Source organism: Nannospalax galili, unplaced genomic scaffold (assembly GCF_000622305.1).
Source record: "Nannospalax galili isolate Female #2095 unplaced genomic scaffold, S.galili_v1.0 scaffold610, whole genome shotgun sequence".
Classification (NCBI taxonomy): Eukaryota; Metazoa; Chordata; class Mammalia; order Rodentia; family Spalacidae; genus Nannospalax; species Nannospalax galili.
Genome location: NW_008329141.1, coordinates 1,957,793 through 1,977,212, shown reverse-complemented (window position 1 = coordinate 1,977,212; position 19,420 = coordinate 1,957,793). Strand labels below are relative to the sequence as shown.

The 19,420-nt window shown below is 40.1% G+C and overlaps 1 protein-coding gene across 1 annotated transcript in view; it reads right to left on the bottom strand.

Moving 5' to 3' along the window:
- Window positions 1-5,689: 5,689 nt before the first annotated feature.
- Satb2 (SATB homeobox 2) overlaps window positions 5,690-19,420 on the bottom strand; it is a 185,601-nt gene continuing 171,870 nt past the window's right edge. The window contains exon 11 of the mRNA XM_008833425.3: window positions 5,690-8,712. Within this exon, the coding sequence (XP_008831647.1) occupies window positions 8,254-8,712 (459 nt within the window). The 3' untranslated portion in view covers window positions 5,690-8,253. The remainder of the gene's footprint in view (window positions 8,713-19,420) is intronic.

Below are 19,420 nucleotides of genomic sequence, written 5' to 3'. Positions count from 1 at the left end.
TTCATGGATGAGGAAAATAAGTTGGAAAAATTACCTGAACTGCAAAATTGATAAGAAGTAAATGGGAGGATAGCTCTCTGTATTTTGAAATAAAATTTTAAAGAATTGTTCCCTTACCTTTTCTTTAAGAGTAGGTTTTTAGAACAGCTCAGCTCAAAGTTTCTGCCAAGTCTCCCAGGATTCCTTTAGTCTGTGCTGCTTTATGTAGACATAGGATTACCCTTGCAAGTGGGTAGTGCGTAAATAACAGCTGCCTCTTTATAAATTATTGCCTTGTACTGTTCCCTGCAGTAATAATGTAATCATTTGTTGATTATTTCTCCATATGGAATTATCCCTCCTTTTTTTCCTTTAGAAAGATGTCACCAAAGAAGCTACCTCCAGATTCTTCTGGGGCAGTTACAGCAGCAAGGCATGGTGTTTTAAAAGTGTGGTGAGATTTTTACCCCTCAAGATGAAAGTCCAGCAGAAATGCTATGGTCAGACAAGATTATGAAAAATGTGCTGAGAAGTCCAATGGTCAACTCACGTAAAATATGGTGGCCAATGCCCTGGTACTCTATCACACAATCTTTCTAGGACATTCTAGGACACAAAGAGATAGGTAGTGTGATACTGGGGAGAAATGGAAGCTTTGGAGTCATGCAGACCTTGCTTGAGATCCTGGCTGTTATTCATTTTCTGAGAAGACTGACTGTGCAGGGTTTCAAACTACCTATCTCTCACTGAATCTTTCACTCTTGGTTTCTGGCTCCTTTTACTGAAGAGACATTATCACATCTATCTCCACAGGACTCTGTATCGTCTCCTCCTGTGCATCTGCTGTATGCAAAGACTTCATTCCTTCTGTTTGCCTTGTAAGGAGTCTACCCCTCACTGTCCCACCCTCACCCAGCTGAGTTGTTTCCAGATCTTTTTTAGTTACCTCTGATGAAGTCGGCTGGCGTTTAGCCTCATTCTTTCACTTTGGAGTGAGTAGAATCTAGAAACAGACAAAATGTTTCCAGGTGAGTCAGACAAGCATGAAAAATAGCTTAGCAACTTGGGGCTCCTCTTGACTTGGGCTATGCATACACCCCTGTTATGATAATGCACTTGGCAACTTGAGACCCTTACTTACATGTACTATGCATATACACCCATCTCCAGAAAAAGAATCAGCAACCTGTTAGTTTCCTAGGATCCTCAGCTGCATACACATCCCTTTCTGAACAGAGTAAGTTTTGCCTCCTTTTAAGAATCATCAAACTTAGATTCTATTCAGTTATATTCCAGTTATGTCTGGATAGAAGGTAAGGGTGCCAATCTGGTCAAAACTGGTTTCAGATACATCCTCTGAGTAAACTTTTAGGGAGAATCCCATTTACCACTTTATGCATATGCATAGTTAAGTATGCATTATGGGATAGGACATGCCCCCAAATACAAGGTTACCTAATCCAAGTCTGTCAATCAAAACTACATCCTTTAGCAACCAAACTCGTCCTTTCTTGAGTCATATAAAAGAAAGTCCAATGATGGGACTGGGGCAATCTCACTAGTGTGGTCTACTGTCACACTTGACAACATTTCTTTCTGACCTGCACTATTGCTTTGTTTTGAATAAAGTGTTGCTGCTACTCTGCAATCTGTATAGACCCTTATTTCATTCTTGAATAAGATGCCAAGAACCTGGAAACAACCAATAACAGACTTCTTATATGCTCATTTCTAATAAGCCTTCTAGACACAGATTACGAATTTAGCTTAGCACTCATAGAGTTTCTTGAACTGGAAACCTGTAAAATTATTTTTAAAAAACCAAAACAGAAATACTGTACACTAATTTTGAGACAGGGTCTAATTCTGTGGCTCAGGCTGGGCTGAAAGTAACTATGCAGCACCAAGCAGACCTCAAACTCATGATAATCCTCCTGCCTTCACCTCCTGAGTGTTGGGATTATAGATGTAAACCACCATGTCTGGCTTACATTAATTCAAATGGATTCAGAACTGTTCTGATTCTGCATTAAAAAGTGAGGCCACTACTCGTATTCAATAAAAATACTTACTGAACAGATTATCCGAGTTGATTGCAGGAGCCCTGTCATCATGGTATAAGTCTTAAATAGGTGTCATTTAGGCCTGGGCACTTCATAGACAATATCTGTGTATGCCCAGTTATAGAAAGTAGTAATAGTCTCTGTCTGATGCAAAAGAAGATTCTTTGGGCTCATGGAACATAGAACAGGGGTAAAGAGGTCACTAATGAATCTCTTACCTCTCAATGAAGTTCCCTCATGCAACAGAGGACCAGGAACACAAAAGGTCACAAATGGCCAAAGCATAGAGAGGCAGAATGCTGGTCCTTGGACAGGACTTCTATATTAAAACTTCATCCACCCAGGTCTCAGGGACCATTTTAGAAGGGGGCCAGAAAGATTGTAAGAGCCACAGAGGAGGTACGCAACCATATGGAAATAGAATCCTACAAGCTCCTGGGACCCTGCTCATATGAATCTACAGAAATGGTGTCAGTGTACACAAGTCCCATGCTAACTCAAGCAGACAAAAACCCAGCATAGAATTGGGGATGGGGAAATGGACAGCAAACTCCAATCTTAGCTAAAAAAACTGATTACTGCTAGGTAAGGAAGAACTGATCTTCCTAAAGCAAGGGACTCTAGATAAGCTGATTAGACATAAGTAGATGAACTTGCACTGAGGAATGTCTGGGAATATTAACACAATAGGCCTAAACACAAATGACAGAATGTATGAATTCCAGTGGGAGGGCTATGAGAGAGTGCCAGTGGGGACAGGGGTAAAAAGTTGATTAAGATTGATTGATGTGTTCTGTATGAAATACACAAAAATTCAATAAAAACAAATTTAAAGTTAGATGAATCCTAATATGTATGTACTAAGTAATTGATTGAACATGACAGAAAACATAAACCCACTTTTTGATTTAGAGTTCTACAGTCTCTTCCTGGCCCCTTACCCCCACTAGCTAAAGATAAGCTTCTTAAAGACATAAAAGAAGAAAGATCGGTGAAAGACCCTTTCATGGTTAGGCTCCTTCCTCATTTTTTCTGAGATTACTCCGACCTCTTCACTGTCCAACAGCATGCTCTCTATGACTCTGACTTGAGTTCCTTGCTTTTTAATAATATACTTCTTTTTTATTTTTCCCCCCTTTGAAACAGGGTCTTATGTAGCCCAGGATGGCTTCCAACTCACAATGTAGTTGAGGGTAACCTTTGAACTTCTGATCCTTTTGCCTCTATATCCTGAGTGCTAAGATTAGAGGCTTGTGCCACCATACCCAGTTTATGTGATGCGAGGGACCAAACCTAGGGCTACGTGTATGCTTGACTTCTCCAGGCCTATTTTTATCAAATACTTAATAAACCATCATTCATTAGATCCCAAAGTGTATTTGTGTTGATCACACACTTGGCACTGTCCCAAGTGCTGGGTAACCCAATGACTGCAGGTCTTAGGGCTCAAGAGGAATGCATTTAACACAGAAACCACAATAGGCCATAAGATCTATGACCCTGGGTGGAATGCCCAGGAGCTACATGAGCACAGGATTTGCAAAACACTGGCAGAGTAGGTCAGGAAGGCCTTCATGATGCTGAAACTGAATGAATCCAGGAATGGGGGTGGGGTGAATGCATGCAGGATTGGGAGGAGGAAGGTAAAATTTCCAGAGAAGAGAGGCAGGGCAAATGCTCTTCTTCATCTCCTTAGCTATTATTTTCAACATCCTTTTGGGATATCTTCTGGGGCAGAGGTTATTAGCTGCCTATGGAAATCTATCTTTTTTCTGAAATTAATAGAACAGCTACAAACATTTATCAAAGCAAGGTGTGGTGGTACACAACTTTAATCTGAGCACTCAGGAGGTGGAGACAGGCAGATCTCTGGGAGACTGAACCAGTCTAGTCTACATAGCAAGTTCTAGGCCACCTGGGGCTACAGGAAGACCTGTCTAAAGAAAAGAAATATTTATCAACCTCCCTTGCATTCAGGCATTTGTGTCTCCATGACGAAAAAGGAGCATGTTATTCTTTACCCTTCTCTATCTATGTGTGTGGAAGGTGGATGTGACAGTAAGACCTCTTAACAGACATCTTGCACCACAAAGAGGGAACACAGCAACAAGCATAGCAAACAAGGGAACTGTGGGCTGGAAAGGACAGCATGACTCCGACAATTTAGCAACTTCCTTTATGTAGGAAGCAGATAAAGTATCTTCCTTTCAGTTATATTTTGGTCATATTTCTTGGCCCCTCCCATCTGCTATCTATGCAGCTAAGCCTAGATCACAATTCTTATTTTCTTTTCGTAATTATAGCTCACCCCATGAAGTGATGGTTCTGACCTGTCATTCATATAGTTTCCAGTGTAGTTGAGAAATTTCTGTTTTCTTGAAAATAGAAGCAGCCAGCCGAAGAACTGACCCCAGGAAGAGAAGTTCATCTGTCTGAGGGCAGTTTCTACTCTGGAGTTGATCTCTGGTGAACCCTGGTCTCTAAACACACAGAATGAGTGACAGTGTGGAAGCTACTTGTGTTAAAAGTTGAACTGTCCCATGATTGTTCTCCTTCTTGATCTCCACCCCTAACTCAGAACTCATGCACATTTGCATAAAGAACATGGGTCACTGTGGATTGGGCTCTCATTGCTCTTTAAAAAGCTTGAGCTGCCTGCCTTTCTGCAAACACCCAGTTTTCACCGACTGTCCGTCCTTAAGACTGTATGGTATATGGGCTTCAAAGGCCATCATGGAAAAAAAGGCAAGTGAAACTAAGAAAAAAAGGAAAGAATAGTTAATCTGCATATGCCCACTAAATGCAGAAAGACAAGGGAAAAAGCAGAAACACATTTACAATATCAAAAAAACAAAATCACTTTTTAATTTACTTTCTCTGAAGCTGAGCACTTGCTCTTTATTAACTTTAGTCTTTTGAGTGATTTTTTTCTGTCGTAAGCACTTTCTAAAAAATCATTTTTGCACATTTCTCAGATATATCAATCCTTCTGGCATTCTTCTATGCACACATTATGGTACCCTAGCTCTAAATATAAAAGACTTTTATTATGTCCATTAACCATGGACATATGTGCTCCAAAAGTTTCCTGACACGCAGTCATTTGTGGTTTTTTAATTATAAACAGAAAATATTCACTAGAAAAATAAAGAAGTGAGCCCATAAATATATCTTTATGCATTTGTGTTTTGTTTGTATATGGCAAGATGACTGGATAAACGGTTCTCCCAGTTGCCAGCAGCAGCATGTGAGCGTGCATGTGTTTATATATGCCCAGACACACACCCATTCACATGTACAATTGAATCCACGCACTGCACAGAACTTAAACATCTGTAATCGTGGGTACTGCTGTCTTGCTTCTAAAATAAGCGTACAGAGTTTTCTTAGCCTCACCAAATCTTCTTCCATCCAAAGAATTAAATGGGAAAGAAGGTGACCCCAGTAAACTACTTGACAAACAAAGTCGGGTTTATTGAATGCGTTTTATTTTAACAACCAAAAAATTCTAACAGCCTAATGCACATAAGTTAAAAATTAATTATCACTTAGTGATAACAAAGATAGTTGATTTACATGGAAAAAAGAACATTTACAATATGTTAACCCTTATTCACATTGTTGATACTGCAATAAAACACGATTTGTTTTTTTTTTTTTTTCATTTCACAAAAAAAGGCGGGAAATTGTGCTTTGTCAAGAGGCACTACAAGAGAAAGTTTCTTCTTCCAAATAGATATTATATGACAGATATTGAATAAATAGACATATATGCATTGTAATTCGCAAAGATCTGGCAAGACCACAGGCTAAAATGCCCACAGATTCACTTAGAACCACTGCAAACTTGGCAGTGAAATTAAAAAATAAAAGGCAAGACTTAGCATTGAAAAATACCTAATAAATTTTTGGTTGAAGTGTAAAAGATACCAAATGCGGATGCCATCGATCGATGAACTACCTGTAAGAGCTTGGCAACAAATCGGTGTCTAGGGTGTATACAGAGTGACTTCAGCAACAGTGTCAGAAGACAATTTGGAAAGAGTAACTGGGAGATCAGGAAGCAGCAACCATATGGACTTTCTGCTTAAAGCTGCAGCACACTACAGAAACGGGAAGGCCAGGCCAGGCCGGAACTGCAAACTGCCATCTTTTTGCAAAGATACATGACGCTCAGGTCAAGGTAATTTTTTTTTAAACATCGTATTTGAAAAAGTACAGGAAAATGTCCCTTTAAAAACTCCAGAGGTTACTGAGCAGCTAGAATTAGCTTGTATTGCAACATGTCTTCTCCCTGTATAGTGTAAGTTCTGAGTTAATATCTACACATAGAGGTTTTATTTTTTAACTCCTGCCTTTTATACCTTTCAAATATATAAATAGTATTAACAGTTATATTACAATGTTTGTGTAGTAAACAGAAAATAACTTTCAAAGTGATATTGCATGAGGTCTTTGACAAGGTTGCATGAGAACACAACTCAAAAAAAAAAAAAAAAACCAAAAAAACAAAACAAAATCCAACCATGTGGGACTGCTGAGTGGCCATCTCAAGCCTGGAGGAAGTTGTGGAGGCCAGTCCCAAAGGGGAGGTCTCTTCTTGCGATCACTGTCAGTGGAAGGTAATGCTACTGTTTCTAATAGGAAGATGAAGGAGATTTGGCAAACTATAGTAGGTTGCAGCTTTAATGCTCATTCCGTGAAACAGCCTGTTGACATTAGTTCTGCTTTATGTAAGGTAACTGCTATGTGGGGCACTGGGACAGTATTTCCTTCCCAAGGAGTAGGTGATTCTACTGAAATCACTTCACTTACTCTGTTGCCTGGAGGTGCATGATTCCAAACCAGGTTCCTGTTAGGGCTGCCATAGCAGGGGAAGGGGCCGAGGCATGAGATCATGGTTTGCAAAGCCTTGGCTAAGGTAGATGGGATGTGTACAAAGAAGAGAGAGTCCAAAGTGAAAGAGGAGTGAGAAATGCTTGGGGAAAGGGACAGATGGAGACTGATTTGGGTGGGAGTCCCTCTAACTGGGTGCAACTTCTTTCTCTAACTTAACATTAAACTGAACTATATTCTATTTAAAAAAACAGAAACGGACAACAAAAAACAACAGTAACAACTTTAAATGAGCAGGCTTAATAATTTTAAGATTTGAAGCCACAAGCAGGTAAATAAACTTCACAACAAAATGTGGCTCATAGTATGAATTCCATAAGTCCAACGTCAAAAAGTCATTTTTTGAGACTGCACTAATGGACAAGTTTTCTCAGCACTGTATTTCAGCTTTACTCATTTGGAATTCCACAGAAATGCATCTGTTCACTACAGTGATGACAAACTGAATAACGGAACGTATTGAGTCATTTCATTGAGTCATTTTAAGTGTGCATTATGTCTTTAAAAGTACTTTGTCTTGTATCATTTTTAATGTGCCCTGATTTTTTTCCACTTATTCTCTTCTTCCTCTCTCTTCCTCTCTCTCTCTCTCTCTCTCTCTCTCTCTCTCTCTCTCTCTCCTTTTTTGGCAGTGTTGATTTATTTTGTTAAATACATACCTCAAAAATTACCCATTAAGCTGCCAGATAGGAAGCCATAGAATTTAAAAAAAGAAATCAGGGACAAACACAAAAAATAAATAGGAATTCAAAAATAGTCACCCCACCCTGAGAGCAGGCCGCAGTTTATCAAAAAGCCAAAGCGACTCACTGTGAAGTGTTTTTTTTTTTAATACATAAACAAGTCTTTTCTTTAAGAACTCATTTCACAGTCTATTCTTTCAGATTGTAAAGTTCTCTGTCCCATGCAATTTTAATATATATATGTAAATATAGAGATATGTACATATACATATACACACACTTGTAGCCTCCTTCGTTATTTCTTGGGTCGTTCCATCCTGGAACTTGCCTGGTGTCTCTTCCAGGGGCAAGGAGAATGAAGGCAGAGTCTCCCGTGACTAGAATTACCATGGTCCAGTCAATTGTAAAAGTGTAACACTTAGTGTCTTTGCCAAGGCGACGTCTGATTCAGAAATACTGAACTTAGTCTATAGGCGTATCCTGTGCAACAAAGGAATGCCATAAGGGTAAGAAAAATAAAACAGACATTAAAACAAAACAAAACAAAACAAAACAAAGCCAAAAAGATTTTAAAGAAACTAAAACCGAAAATCCTTGGACCGATATATTGCTTTGCCTGGAAGGAGTTCACATTATCTCTGGTCAGTATCGGCAGGCGCCGCCTTGCTTTTCTCCGCGTCCTCCTCGGCCTCCACCTTGTACATCTCCTCGGAACCCTCCTCACTGTCGTTCTCCTCCGACTCGGTCAGCAGCTCCTCGTCCTTATACTCGGCCACGTCCACCGCGGAGCCCAGGTGCTCCTTCAGCTTCCCATGATGCTTCACGTGGTACCTCTGGTTCTGGAAGAACTTGATGATGGTGTGTTTGGGGAGATCCAGCTGGGCCGACAGTGTGTGGATGGCTTCCTGGTCAGGGTAGAGGCCCACATCATGGATGAAGCTCTGGAGGATCCCCAGCGCTTCTAAGGAGATCTTTGTGCGAGACCGAGGCTTTTTGGCACAGCTGTCTTCAGTAGTGGGAGGTGGTGGCGGCGCTTCTTCTCTGGGAGGGGAGCTCTCCTTTGTGGGCTGGGACTGCTGTCTGTGGAGGACCTGATAATCAGAATGGGAAGAAGTGAGTGCCTGGAAGATCTTACCTTTGTAACATCTGTAAGCACTATCTCACACTGCACTTAGGCAGTTGTTAGGCAAGTCTTTGTAAAACAGTATTTTTGGAGATTTAGAATCTTATCTACAAAACAACAGATTCACAGGAGTCATGTGAGCTGGACATGGTTGTGCACACATGTCTCCTTGTGCTTAGGAGGCTGAGGCAGGTGGACTGCCACAAGTTTGAGGTCAGCGTGGGCTACACAGTAAGTTTAAAGCTAGTCTAGACTGCATAACAAGACCCTGTCTCAAAAACAGCAACATAAAAAGAAAACAATACATTAAAAGAGTTGTGTGCTCCAGTACTTAGGTTGTGAGGCACTAAGAAGCCAAGTCATTTGTTGCCTGAGATCATCTGAACTCAAGAGGGTTGGCTTTGGATCTTCTCTATCCTTAATTCCCATCTGGACATGCCACCCTCTGAAGGCTAATGACAGACAGCCGACACAGGAAAACAGGGCTTTCAGATACCATAGCTAAAGTTTGGTCTCTTCTACTTAGCTTAGAACCTTGGGCATGCCACTCAGCCTTTGGGCCTCCAAATTTCATAGTGTGTCAAAGAAGGAGGGGCTGGGAAGCTTTTTCAGTAGTCACCATCTTAGGCTTTGTAAGGCCATCCCATCTCTACTCAATTCTATTCAGCATCAGCAAATGAGCTTGTTATGTTCCACTGAGACTGGATTTGTCCCAGGGGATTGTGGTTAGCCCACCTCTGGCTCAGAGCAAGCTTCCAAGTAAATGGTAATTGGTACTACCACCCCCAGGATTGCTCCTCAGGTGTTACAGAGAAGTAGCTGGAAATAGCTCAGCTACGGTAACTGAACCAGAAAATTAGGAAGACATTTTCTTTTACTTTTGATTCTGATACTTAAATATGATTTAAATATATATCCATTTTCAAAGTAATTCAAAGATCTAACTTCTGTAAATTATGAATTTTAATTGTTTCATACATGTTTAGATGGGTATTTTTAAGTGTCACTATAAACTAATTAATCCTCTGTTTTGAGCAGACTTCCAAATTTCTATTTTTTTAAATCCTTAATTGCAAGATTTCCTAGTTGTTATAATTTAAATAATTCCTTCTTACATAAACAATCCTCTTCTCTATCTATTCCCACACTCATTTAAACAAAAGGAAACCCTAAGTAGGTAAGCCTACTCTGATCTTCATCATTTAAACAAAAAGAAATCCTAAGTAGGTAAGCCTACTCTGACCTTCATCATCACCATTATTACCATGCATGGAACAGCTTCCTCTTCTAGTTTTAACTTACTAACTTGCTCAGTGTGATGACAGAAAGACACTGATACAAGGAGACCATCTGCATTCACCACAGGCCTGGGAGAGGACTTCATGAAAGTGGAAAGGGAGAGTGTCACTTGTGCAGAGCCTCAGCCACTCTCACAGCTGACCTGCAGCTGCCTGTCACAGAGTTAAAAGGAGACTGTGATGACCCTCTGGACATGTGTGAGGTCACCTGCAGAGCTGAGCGTGTTCCCTGTGCTCAGATGGTACCCAATGTTCTGTATCCTACCAAGATCTTCTACAATAACAAGTTCACTTTAAAAAATATTCTTCTTCATGGTGCTAGAGCGATAGCTCAGTGGTTGAGAGCACTGACTGCTCCTGCAGAGGACCTGAGTTCGATTCCCCAGCACCCACATGGCAGCTATGAACCATCCTTAACTCCAGTTCCAGGGGAATCCGACACCCTCTTCTGACGTCCATGGCATTGTAAGACACTGGTGCCCTCACACACATGAAGGCAAATATACTCATACCCATAGGGTTTATACTGAGTACAATGTTGTATAACTGTAATAATTCAACTATAAAACTAAAAATTTATAGCCAATTTTAAAAAAGATGCATCTTAGCTCAGAAAATTGTTATTGAATATGTCAATGCTATTGTAATGAAATGCTTCTTCTAAGTATGTGGTTATTAAATAATTAACTGGAAAAAATATTTTTGAAAATATGTTTCTTATGCAACATTTTTCAAATTAAGAGTCCCAAATTACACATTTCTGAGTGAAAGGTGATTCCATCCAGGTAATGCAAAAGAAAAGACTCATCCCTGGCCTCGTCCCCACCCAGCACCATTCTTATCATCTGGGCAGGAGCCATGTGGCCACTGTTACAAGAGAATCAGCACCAAAGTGAGTAGTTCTGTGCCTTTCATACCAGTCTCAGGGTCCCTATGATAAAAAAAAAAAAAAAAAACAAAACAAAAAAAAAAAAACCCTCTCTCACTAATGTGAAAATGTCAGCTCTCTATAGAGAATTTAGTAAATAGCAGAGGAGATAAAATAAGGCAACAACAGAAAAAGCTTAAATTCATTCAAATGACAATTACTGACTAATAAACACCAGTAGGCAGCCAGGCACAGTGGTCCACACCAATCTCAGCAGTTGGGAGGTGGAGAGGGAAGAATCACAAATTCAAGCCAAACCTGGGCTACATAATGAGGCTATCTGCTACAATAAACTGATGGCTAGTAGAGGGGAAAAAAATCTAAATCACAGCACTATAAAATAGTGGGACTAAGGTCCAAATGGTGTTGACCAATTAAAATCAATGTTCTTAGCATTTTCTTTACCACTTTCAACTAAGCACAAACTCATGTGGTCTGATGTGGTATGCTGGCATCAGCAAAATAAGTGAGGGCTCCCTAACTTCAACATCCTAATTATTCCCGCCAGGGAAAGTGGGGTTGTGTGGTGGGCTTGCATAGCTCACAGCGGCTTTGATGGCAGGAAGATATGTGCTCCGGGGCCATGATGTGGGCGGCTTGAGCACAGCAGTAAATAAGCATCTGTGTCAACAGGTGGGGATTTCGGGTTTGGGGGAGAGCAAAGGACTGAAATTAGGTACAGAGGAGCACAGACTACAAGGACGTGGTCTCAAACACGAGGACTCCTTATTAGAGCAACTGCGTTAATTGGAAAACAAAAGAGAATTAAAATGTCCCATTTTCTAAATTATGCTTGCTTTCTGTAGTAAAAGTCAGCAGAACGGTTCCACTTAATTGAATAATTAGATTGGTTCTTAAGGGGTTTTCCATTGTGCATTGAATAGATTTAAAGAGATTTTCCAAAACTATACTTTGAAGTTACTATAATCTTTCTGCATGATAGCGTTTGTTCTCCTTAGGCCTCACCAGTTGGACTACCTCATTCCCCTCGTTTCTCAGAACACGGCACAATAATATGAATGCACAAAGAAGTCAAATAGAAAAAAGAGCAAGAACGATAACAGTGACTGCTCACTCAGTACTCATTTGGTGCCAGGTAGTCCTAAAATAGATGAACTAAAATGTAATCCTGCAGTTCCTCATGAAGGTGTTAGCTGGCCCAAGAACAAACTAGAAATGCAGTACATCTTAGAAGAATCCTCTAAACTGGAAATCCTGAGCACAGGGAGATGTGAGGCTGAGAAAATAGGCTCCCAGGGGCACTGATCACCATAGGCTCCAAAGTTGCTTCTAAAAAGAAACAAGAGTAAATTGTTGTTTCTGAGCAGACAATATACAATAGGGGATTGGTGAGGATGACAATATAGACATGAAGAGGTTATGTATTAATTCTAGAATCCTCCATCAAAGAAGGAAAGAGGAGTCAAAATACAGAAAACAGAATGAGCTCCTCTGAAATGAAACTACCTTGCAAGTTACCAGAAGAGCTGTCTTTTTCTCTTCTACCGCTGCTTATCTTTGGCTATAGCTTTCTTCCAACTATGGTATATACAATACCTCAGTGAAAAGAGTCTCAGACTTTACCTGCCCCAACTTACTTCACTTCTCCAAAATGTTCTAATTCCTCTAGACAAAGAATTACTATCTCTAGGCACTTTCTACAAAAGAACTGCATAATCTCCTCTCTAGCCAACTCCTAAGAATTCTTAATGTGTAGTATACTTGAAGAAAGTACTCTAAGCAAAAAGAAGGTAGAGCCTGACATTTATAAGATGGTCTCACTTACAAGATGGACCTCCCCAAGGAGGAAACTCAGTCTGAGCACTCTCTAAACTCTTCTCACCTAAAGGGTATGTGACTTGGCATCAATTTTCATATTCTCATTCTCTCTCTCTCTCTCCCTCCCTCCCTCCCTCCATCTCTCCACTAGTAATCTCATTTCCGTTTCTTACAGGACAGGTTTGTAAATTTATAAAGTCTCACTTTGCTGAACTTTCACTTTTCTGTCTTCATTTCTCAGAGCAGGCTCTCTAGCAGGCTCTCTCAGTAACTGGTATGAGTCCTTTAGTCTCTGTCCCAAGCAAACTCCCTGAAGGTCATTTCACTGATTCCTGGTGAACAGATATATATAAGCAGTCTCATTCCTGGGCTTGGTGGACAGTTCATGTATTTATTTATGGCTAGCTAGTTTTTTTTTCTTTAAATTATAAAAACCACACTTCAGTCAAGACAGGAAATACCAACTAACCAAATAGATATTCTTTTCTAACTATGTCTTCCTATGCCCAGGTTATAGTATTTGGGCTCTCTTTTCTTTTTTTTCTTTTCTTTTCTTTTCTTTTTTTGCGACAGGGTCTCTCTGTAGCACTAACTGACCTGAACTGGAACTTGCAATGTAGACCAGGCTGGCCTTGAACTTACAGAGATCAGCCTGCCTCTGCCTCCTGAGTGCTGGGATTAAAGGTGTGCACAACCACGCCTGTCATGAAGAAGAAAAACTAAGAACATACTGTAATGGGAAACACTGCAGCAACAAACACCAGCATGTTACCTTTGAGAGTTACTGAATGAACATACCCTTCTGGGTATGTTGGTATTGACTAAAGGGGTATAAGTTTGGGAGCTAGAGCAATGGCTCAGCAGTTAAGAGCACTGGCTGCTCTTGCAGAGGATTCGGGTTCAAATCCCAACACCCACATGGCAGCTAACAGCCATCTGAAACTCCAGTTCCAGGGGATCCAATACCCTCTTCTGACCTCCATGGACATTGTATGACACAGGTGCTCTTACATACATGCAGACAATATACTTTTACATATAAAAAATAAAAATATTTTAAAGGGATGTAAGTATAAAAGATAATTCATCTGTATATTTAAGATGTATGCATTTTATTGTATGAAAACTATATCTCAATAAAAATTTTAAAATGGGCCCAGAGCCAGTACAGTGTTACACACCTGTGATGCACACCACTACTCAGGAAGCTGAAACAAGAGGACTGAGAGTTCAAGGCTAGTCTGAGCTACACATTGAGACCCAGTCTCACAAATAAGTCAAAAATTTAAAGGCCCAGTAGTTGACCTTTACCTGTCTTCCTTTGACTTTTCCCAACCAATGAACTGCATCATTTTGTAGAGACAGCTGTTCCTTGATCTTGACCTTTGTGACCTAGAGTCTGCCCAATCTTCCTATTCTATTCGTTTGTATTTTTTGCTATCTCAATCTCATCTCTGATATTTCTGTAAAGGGATTCCTAAAAAGCATATTTTAAAGCCACTTTCTTTGTCCTCACAGCTGTTGCTGATATTTAGTGTGACAACTGTGGATTCACAGCAGTGACGTACACAAGTGGTACCGACAGCGGCAGCAATGGATGCTGATTTAGGAGCTTCTGTCAGTCAAGAGCGGCCAGTGCTCTAATCGTATACTGTTGCTCTGTTTCACAGTAATCCCATGTTTTGCTCCCCTTTCACAATGAGAAAAACTGAAATTCCAAATAAATTCGGGGAACACAACTTGTGAATAGAGAATTAGGCTTCTAAAGTACATCAGTGTGAATGTAAAGCCCATGAGCAACATTCTAGAGAAAAAAAAATGAATAAAGGCTCTAAAGCAGAAGAGACAGTTGGTAATTCTGCATAGAATAACAGATAGTAAAAAGTACGATGAGTGACAGGGAGCAAAACCTCGGTGGAGAGCCGGGGAAGACGTAGACAGGTGACTCAGGGAAGGCTCACTGAGGAAACAGTAGGGGAGCAAAGCCTGAAGGAAGTGAGGACACACAGCAAAGAAAAGCACTCCAGACTCGGAAGACAGCAGACAAAAAGGCTGGGAGGCAAAGACACACATGCTACACTGAAAGACAGTAAGAGCAGCATATAGTGTAGCTGTGCTGCCCAGTGTAGTAACCGCTGGTCACATGTAGCTGTTTACATTTATTTATTGTGTGTGTGTGGGGGGTATGGTGTGCACATGTGTGAGCACGCATGCAGAAGTCAGAGAATAAACCCAGGATATCATTTTCTTTTTTTCTTTTCTCTCCCTTTCTCTCCTTCTCTCTCCCCTCCCTCCCTTCTCCCCTTCATTCGTTCTTTCTCTTTTTCTTTCTTTTTTTCTTTCTTTCTTTCTCTCTCTTTCTCTCTCTTTTTCTTCTCTCCCTTCCTATCTCCCTCCCTCCCTCCTCTTTCTCTCTCTTTGCCTGCCTCCCTCCCTCCCTCCCTCCCTCCCTTCCTTTCACAGGGTTTCTCACTGGCCTGGAATCAAACAAGTAAGTTAGGCTGGCTGGCCATCTGTCTTTACCTTCTCAGTACTCTACCACACCCAGCTCTTTACAGAGGCTCTGGAGACTGAACTCAATGTCCTAATGCATGTGTGGCAAGCACTCTGCCAGGTGAGCCATGTCCCCAGCCTGCTACTTGACATTTATATTTATTAAAACTGAAAAAAGAAAACCAGGCCTTTAGTCACATTAGCCACATCTCCAGTGCTTGGATGGGCTATTTGTGCAATACTGCTTTGGACATCATGGTTGCAAGGTGCTTCCATCATTTCAGAAAGAACTGTTGGACAATCCTGTGCTGAAGAGCAGTGACAGGAGAGATAGAGCCAAGACCAGAGTGGCAATGCCTTGGCATTCTACTGCCAGGGTGATGCAAATCCTTCACAATGACTTGTGATTGTGTAATCTAATCTATAACCAAAGACAGAGTTAGAGCTGGAAACTACTGAGAGAACACGGCAAATATCCATATGCCCAAATGCCAAGTCAGAAAAAGTCAGCTTATAATGTGTTACTGGACCCTCATCAAAGTGTTGAAATAGCAACTTTATTACGAAAAGAGCCAGAAGTGTGCCCTGGCACCTCTACACTCACAGGAAGAGTTAATTTACATTTAACTGATGGCCGCCTTCTTCATCCATGACACTTATATCTAAAAGGAATTGTGTTTAAAACAACCAGCCTTGAGTTGGCAGAGAAAGAAAACACATCCATTTATCAAATACTTGTGTGGGATGTCTACAACAATTGGACCTATTAATTCAGAACACTTTAAAATAAGGAGTCCCAGGTCTAACAAGTAAGAGTTGATGAATAAATAAGTTACTGGTAGGACATAAACAAATTTGAAGTTCAAAGTCTGGTAAGTTCCTTTCTATTTATTTTCTGAAATCTCTCTGGGCTAAAATATAACACATATGTACATAAATGGACATGAAAATAGCAATGTAGGAATAAAAGTTGTAAATATATTCAAAAGCACTGCCAACTTCAAAATAAAGCCTTAAACCTACTTGACTAGTTACAAAGCTCAATTATAATAGTGACACGTGTTGCCTCTCTGCCTTAAAAAGTAAAAACCTGGGAAACAGAAGGACCTCACGGTACCATGACAAAAGCTGACTGAGGAGATAAAGCGTTCTTCTTAAGGCTTCCAGCGTTCAAATAGATCTTGAAGGCCTCAATGAAAACCAGCTGGGAGCCATGTGTAAAATATAATGGTTCTTGCCTGCAGGGAAGGAAGTAAGATCCTGAATGATTAAGTTTAGGAAAGTATATAATTCACTGTATCATTATGGGGTGAACTGGATTACTGATAATAAGCCAAGACTTTGTGGTCGTTTTATATAAAAAAAAAATGAGAAATTATTAAGGAGGTGACTGTAGAGGGTTGAGAATCCAGCTCTGTAACAGGTTAAAACAGCTTCCCAGGTAACTACATGTGGCTCTCTAGGACCAGAGACACTTACAGGAAGTAAGCCTCAGAGCATAAGGCACAGCAGGAGATGAGAACAGAAGGACACTTTTTGTCCACACCTATTTTGTATTAATGTCTGAATGTCTTTTACTTGCTTTGTTTCACTTCTTGTATGACAATAAAACATGAAACAGTTGTTGGAAAAAAAAAAACAGCATTCTTGAACTAAAAGTTCTGAGAAAAATATGTTTAATGAGAACAATTGGTTGAAAGACCTTATACATAACTAAAACACATCAAATAGAAGCATACATGCATTTTAATATTTACTATATATTATCATGCAATTGAATGTTTAACAGCTTTGCTGAACTCCCTAAGTACCCCTCTCCAAGTAGTAGAGACCAATGATTTTGGCCCAAAAATTCAATAGGGGAAGCACCTAACATTAATGATTACTATTTAATAAAAACAGGAATTAACTATTACATCCCTGTCTCACTTGTAGGGCTGTGAGCTATAGTTTGGCACATCTCATGCCCAGTTCCTTGTGAGGGGACTTCCTGGGTCTGCTGATTAACTACGTTCTCTTTATTACTTTTATACCTGCTGTTATCCCTGTTTAGCACTAGTTACTGGTTTTCTTGCTATTATTCCTTTTTTTTTTTTTTTTTTTTTTTTTTTTTTTTTTTTGGTCTTGTTGAGACAGGGTCTCCCTATAGCCCCAGCTGTCCTGGAACTCACTGTGTAGACCAGGCTGGCTTTGAATGAAAGATCCGTCTGCCTCTGCCTCCCAAGTGCAGGGATTAAAGGTGTGTGCCACCACACCTGGCTTCTTTTTTAATATAATAAGTAAAGGTGCTAATTATAGGAATTTACTTCCAATGTGTATGTGAGATCAGGGATATAATTTTTAATTTTTTACTATTTTTCTTTTTTCAAAGAATTCTGAAGCATTAGACAACTCATAAGATGGCAATTGTGTATAAGTTGTGTGCAGAAGTTTTGGAATTACAAAGCTCTGGTTTAAAATCAGTGCCTACCCCAAAAGTACAACTGTATAGAAAGCTTGAGACACCAGTAAGTTATGCTTTCTGAGCCCCTGTGTTTGATAATCTAGGAAATCTTCTTCATAGTATTAAGATAAAGTGAGCTAACACATATGGCAGAGGCCTGCTCATAAATAAAGCTATTTTAATAATCAATTCTCATTTTTTTAAATGTGAGGTGACTTTAGGATTAAAAGCATAATCTTCACATGAAGATTTTCTATCAATATGCTTATTTTTTCTATCAATATGCTTATTTTTTTCTATCAATATGCTTATTATAAAAAATCAACAACAAATCCTATAACTGGCCCTTCCACCTCAGAGACCTACAACTGGACAGAGGGCAGCTTCTCCTTCTTCCTTCATTATAGACTGCATACATATTTCTTCTTACTGTGGCACCTGACACATGGAAGTTACCTCTGGAGCATTTGTCACATGGAACTAACTCTCAAGGCCAGATCCCTTTCAAGACGACACCTCTATACATACAGCCTTGCATCCTCTTAGAGACATGTTCATTATCAGGGTATGGCCCACCAACCTCTATGAAACTGCATTAAGACACCCATGACATTGGGCTAGAGAGATAGTTCAACAGTTAAGAACACTGGCTACTTTTGCAGAGGACCTGGGTTCGATTCCCAACACCCACGTGGCAGCTAACAACCATTTATAACTCCTCTTCCAGGAGATTCAACACCCTTTCCTGACCTCCGTGGGCACTACATGACATGGGTGCACTTACATACATGCAGGCAATACATTCATACACATAAAATAAAAAACAGATAACATTTTTTAAAAAGACAGACATGACATCAAAACTACAACCATAGCAAAACTTTTATTGTGTTAAAATGTATACTGATGGCACAAAGACACAGGTGGGGAAACACTGGGCCTATGGCAGTTAAGACAGTGGCCCCAAACTGACCTCACAGAGGCAGCAACTCCTCACCACTGCCAGCTCACATCTGCAAGTTCATAGTCACAATGACACTACTTTCATGTAACAATGTCTCTGATGATTCATACTAAAATGTTATTAATCATATTTAATCTCAACACTTGTGGTGCCTTATCTATCTCTTTTTAATATTCTGTGTGAGGAAATGAGAAAGTCAACACAAAACTCTGCTGTGGCATATCAAAGTCATGCAGTGGTCTTGAGAAAGACTCTTCCCATACCAGTTTTCTAAGGAGGAGGTTTGAATTACAACTGCTTGAGTTGAGGCTGTGAAGCCTCCTCTGTCATAGAACATCATATTTAAGTTTACTTGAAAGATCAATTAACAGATGTACTATGCTTATTCAGCTTTGTGTATATGTTTCCTTAAAAAATGACATTAAGAGCTAGGAGATAGATGGCTCAGTGGGTAAACTCTTTGCTGCACAAACATGAGGATTCAAGTTTGAATCCCCAGCACACACTCACTCACATAAAAGCTGGGCACGGCTGTAACTGTAGCGCTGGGTAGGCAGAGACAGGCAGATCCTAGGAGCTTGCTGCCCAGTTAACTGTAGTGGAAATAGTGAGCTCTAGGTTCAGTGAGAAACTGTCTGAAAAAATAAGGTGGGAAATGATAGAAGACACCCAATGTCAACTCCTACTGTTTCCATGAGCACAGATGGGTACACACACATGTATACCACACATAAACACATATACACACAAAATGAAGTTAAGCCTGTCACT